Source organism: Hydra viridissima, unplaced genomic scaffold (assembly GCF_058129835.1).
Source record: "Hydra viridissima isolate aposymbiotic clone 2 unplaced genomic scaffold, HvirCarnegie_v1 scaffold_14, whole genome shotgun sequence".
Lineage (NCBI taxonomy): Eukaryota > Metazoa > Cnidaria > Hydrozoa > Anthoathecata > Hydridae > Hydra > Hydra viridissima.
Genome location: NW_028324313.1, coordinates 3,905,187 through 3,909,887, shown reverse-complemented (window position 1 = coordinate 3,909,887; position 4,701 = coordinate 3,905,187). Strand labels below are relative to the sequence as shown.

General features: G+C 27.3%; 1 protein-coding gene across 2 annotated transcripts; it reads left to right on the top strand.

The window, feature by feature from the left end:
• The first annotated feature begins 1,138 nt into the window (after nt 1-1,138).
• On the top strand, nt 1,139-3,817 carry LOC145187691 (uncharacterized). 2 transcript variants are annotated; one of them, XM_090071975.1, is made up of 7 exons: nt 1,156-1,518; nt 1,595-1,696; nt 1,822-2,259; nt 2,609-2,778; nt 3,009-3,073; nt 3,486-3,592; nt 3,689-3,817. In XM_090071975.1, exons 1-7 carry the CDS (start codon nt 1,302-1,304, stop codon nt 3,784-3,786), a joined length of 1,197 nt encoding a protein of 398 aa, XP_089928101.1. In that variant the 5' UTR covers nt 1,156-1,301; the 3' UTR covers nt 3,787-3,817. The 2 variants fall into 2 exon arrangements, 1 of the variants encoding a protein (XP_089928101.1); XR_016446959.1 differs by lacking the exon at nt 2,609-2,778 and having other exon boundaries at nt 1,139-1,518.
• Nucleotides 3,818-4,701: the final 884 nt, after the last annotated feature.

Sequence of the window (4,701 nt, the reverse complement as noted above, 5' to 3'; positions counted from 1 at the left end):
AAACTTGTTAAAGTTTAGTGGTAAATTTCCATCTGAGTTTGCTCGTCAATCAAGAAGTTTACATGAAGTAAAGAGGTGGAAAGCCACTGAGTTTAGGCAATTTTTGTTATATACTGGCTTTTTAGTTTTAAAAGATGCTTTTACTCCTGAACGTTATCAGCATTTTCTTTCTTTAACTCTAGCAATGAGAATTTTTCTAGATTCTAATGCGATTGTCCGAAATAATCATCTTCAATATGCAAAAGATTTATTGAATTACTTTGTAGTTAAATCAGAAGAATTTTATGGTCCTACTTTTTCTGTGTATAATGTACACAGCTTAACTCATTTACATGAAGATGTTAGCTTTTTTAACTGTTCCTTAGATGAAATCTCTTCTTTCCAATTTGAAAACTATTTGCAAGTAATTAAAAAGTTCATTCGCAAACCTCAAAGTCCATTATCTCAAGTTTTAAAAAGATTTTCAGAGCTTGAAAATCTTGAAATAAGTTGTAATCAGTATGCTAAATCACATAGAGTTATTTTTTCTCCAAAATTTAAAGACTCTTGGTTTCTCCTATACACAGGCGAATTTGCCCAGATTATTGGAAAATTAGACAACAATCAATTTAACTGTGTTGTTTTAAAAAATTGTGTTTACAAAAGCGTATTTACAGATCCATGTGACTCTAAAATCTTAACCATTGTTTTTGTTAGAGATATAAAAACTCACTTGAAACATGTTTGTCTAAGTAAAAAACATTTTCAAAGAAAAGCAGTATGTCTAGCTTATAAAGAAGGGTTTGTCTTATCATGTTTGTGTCATGACATATAAAATTTGTTTACAACCCACTCTTTAACTAAATAATAAACGTTGAAAAGTTTTTTGTACCTTTGTGAAGTATTAGATCAAATAACAATATACTTAATATATATTTTACAATGTTAAACATCAAAAAAATTGAATTTTTAAAAGTTTACCTATTTGGTGATTGTCTGTATTGTTGTAAGATTTTAATATTGTTATTTAAATATTTATAAATATAAACAAAAAAAATTGTTTCATTTATTTAAATAATCATAATAAAGTATGTTAATAAAAATTATTATTTGTTAAATTACTTATAGTAAAATATGTTACTGTTAACATGTTCTATAGCTAAAATTGTTCTATAGCCAAAATTTTTCTAAAAACAATTAATTGTTATTAGAAGAAATTAATATATATTTTTAATAATTAATCGTTTAAACAGTTTTTTAAACAAAAACTATTATAATATAATATTATAATATTATTATAAATAAGTATAAAAAATTCAAAGATGTCAATGAAAGATTTATGGGCATTAGTTGTAACTTCAAGCAAAGACAAAATTGGAAAAACTAGGGAGACAGAAACAGTTGTTCCATTTCATTGGATTTCCTCAGATGAGAAATGGTTGTATTGGCCTCCTTCTCGAAAAGATGAAAAACATACAAAGGCAATTCCCAATGAGGTTCTTTGGAAGAAATTTGAAATTTTAAAAATAAAATTACGAGGTAATCATTTTTTTTTTCCGGATTTGTTCTAACTCTTTTATTAATAATTTTTCTTCTACTTATTTAAAACTTTTAGGTGAAAAAGATTTGTGTGAATATGTGTCTGGAAACAATTTTATGTCCTCATCAAGTGAAAGAGAGAGTGCAGTGAATGAAAAAAGGGATATTGATTTTAACAGTAAGACAAACATTTTGATTTAGGATTTTGGATTTTTATTTAAATGTTTTTTGCAACCTAATGTTAATTGCAGTATTAAAAATATTGTTTTTTCTTTGTTAACAAATTTATTGATATTATTATAGAAGTGGAATTGCCTAAAAAACCTACTGAAAATATTATGTCAGCGATAATTTCTTTGTCAAGTAAATCTATTTTAAAACAAGAATTGTATTCACAATCAGCATCTTGTAAAAGTAGTTCTTCTGATTATTTATCACCAATAAGTTCTGCGTCACTATCACCTAGACATAAGTTAAGATTATGTTCTCGATCACCTGTCTCCAAAAGCAGGCCATGTTCGCTCTCACTTTCACCAGTCCTAATGTCTAGATCAAGTTCATGTTCACTTTCGCCTATTCGCAAGCCAAGATCAAAATCTCGCTCCCCTTCACCTGTGCATAGTTCTAGATCATACTCAAAATCACAGAATAATCATTCCCAATCAGTGTTTTCAAAGTCAAAATCTAAAGCAAAGAAACTGGTTCGATGTATGAATAGTAATTTCCCAATGGATGAAGCACGTAAGTTAAAAAAGTTTTTTTCAAGTTTTATTGATAAAATTATCTATTGAATTCATCTAGAAAACACAGAGAGATTTGGTTAACTGTTTAATGTCAGTTTTGCCAATATAATTACCTAAGTACTTTTATTAAGTTTACTTAATTTAAAAAAATGGTATATGAAGGAATACACAATTTTTATGACGAAAATTGTCTCATAGATTCAATTTTGAAAATAAACTTTTGCTCTATACTATTACTTTTGGTTTTAAACTGACATTTTCTTAAATGTAAATATTATGTAATTTATATACTGTTAATAAGTGAAACAAAATTTAATATTTGGATTTTTTAATATATGTAATTTTAGGATTTCAAAAAAAGACAATATCTCTTTTAACTTGTATCGTTGACCTATTGGAGAATCAAGTTCACCAAATAAATAATGATTGTACAAAAGATGTGGAAAAAATTGATAACATGGATAAATTCAAAGAACTAGAGGAGTCTTTATCAAAAAAAGACTTTTTTTCATTTATGGTGAATTGTTTTTGAGAATTCTTTTTCATAAATACCCTATTTACTACAATAAAATTTTTTTTGTGTGAAATCTTTAATGTAGTCTTTGTAAAAAGTGCTACCAACATGTCCGTTTGATATTAAATTATGTATAAAGTTAACAATTAGAACTCCTCTAGCTTCGAAGTTATTAATGTTAGTTTATGTTTAAATGTTATTCAAATATGTATAAGCAAATATATATATTTTAGGTTGGTCAGTTAAAAATGGTCGGTGGCAAGACAGTACGGGAAAATGTGAGAAATGTCATGAAAAGGTACACAACAATATACATTGATATGTTTTCCAGGCCTATATGGCGTCGTATTCTATATTAATGGATTAACTAACTGATAGACAATAATATGGATTAAAAATCAAATTAAATGTTTTTCAAATTACATTTGAACAGGTTGCAAGGTTGACTATAAAAATTCGAACTTGATAGCCTAAAGTTCAAACTTGAATTCAAAAAGTTGCCTATAAAAATTGGAATTTAGCAGGTTGAATTCAAGGCCTTAAAAAGTTAAAAATTAATTGTTTGTTAAACCTGTTTTAAATGATTTTTTTTAAGATTTCAACAAATTAAGTAACAATTTACTCAATTACGCAAAAATAATTATTTTATTTAAGTTTCTTATTTTATGTGAGTTTTTTATTAACAGTTCTGATAATTTCTTTTAATTTAGGTTAATGTCCTACTCTGTAATGTCATGTTTTAATATGCTTGGAACAAATAGACACGAGCAAAAAAAGTTATCATTTAAAGAGACAAAGATATGTAGTGTGGTTGTCGGTGAGTTTATATTGATATATTTATATTTAAGATTGGTATTCTATAAAATGAGTAAAAATAACTTTAAAGTGTTTTAACATATTTCATTTTGTTTAGCGAGTGTGTTGTCAAATCACGCGACAACTGAAATCGAAGTTTTGGATTCAGTGAAAAACGTGTTAAAATACGCTCCAGAAAAAAAAAAAGATGTATAAATTTGAATTTTGAAAAAGAAATCCAAGCAGCTGCATTATATTTTTATTTGAGACTTTATCGTGGCCATTCTTTTATGTAAATAAAAGTGTAATTGGTAAAAGAAACTGTAATTGGTAATATTTTGGCGCTTTAAAATAGTTCAGTTTTTGAACATGTTACACATGTTACAACATATGTTCAATTCTTTAAAGAAGTTGTTTAAATAAATAATAGATTTTTTAATAGAAAATATAAAAATTGTATGTAAAAACAAGAGGCATATTTAGTCGGTTTTCCGACCAATAACCGATATCCTGTAGATCCTTTTTGCGACGTCGCATCGACGTCTATTTTTCACCCTGGATACGACGTCGTAAAATTGTTACACTTTACGACTTTACAGCGACGTCAAAACGACCAACCTCGCGACGTCAAAACGACGTTGTACCGACGTCATTGTGCTTGCTGGGGTAGAATGTGAAAAATATTTGCTTGAAATGAAAATAGTTTCATTTTCTTCACTGCAAAATTTTTTTTCAAAGTCCTTGTTTAAAAGAAATTAGGCCACACTACTACTGAATCCCTTAACTGAACTAAAAATAACTAACACGTTTACGGCAGTTGTTGTATGGCAAATTTGACAATTTTTTATAACTGAATTAATAGATTGTGAGCACCGTAAGACTCTTTCTTGATTTAAATAACTGCAGTTTTATATCAATTTCCAGAAATATTTATTTTTATTATATTTAATCTAGGGCCCTGCGAATCGCTTCGATTCGATTCGATTAGCGAATCAAATGTCGCTTCGATTCGAGATTCGATTCGAAAAAAATGATTCGAAATTTTCGAGTCATTTTTTTATTTAAGTTACTTTATGTTTTCGTACAAACGGCGTTAAAAAGTTTTCAAAATATCAATATTTATGTTATCAG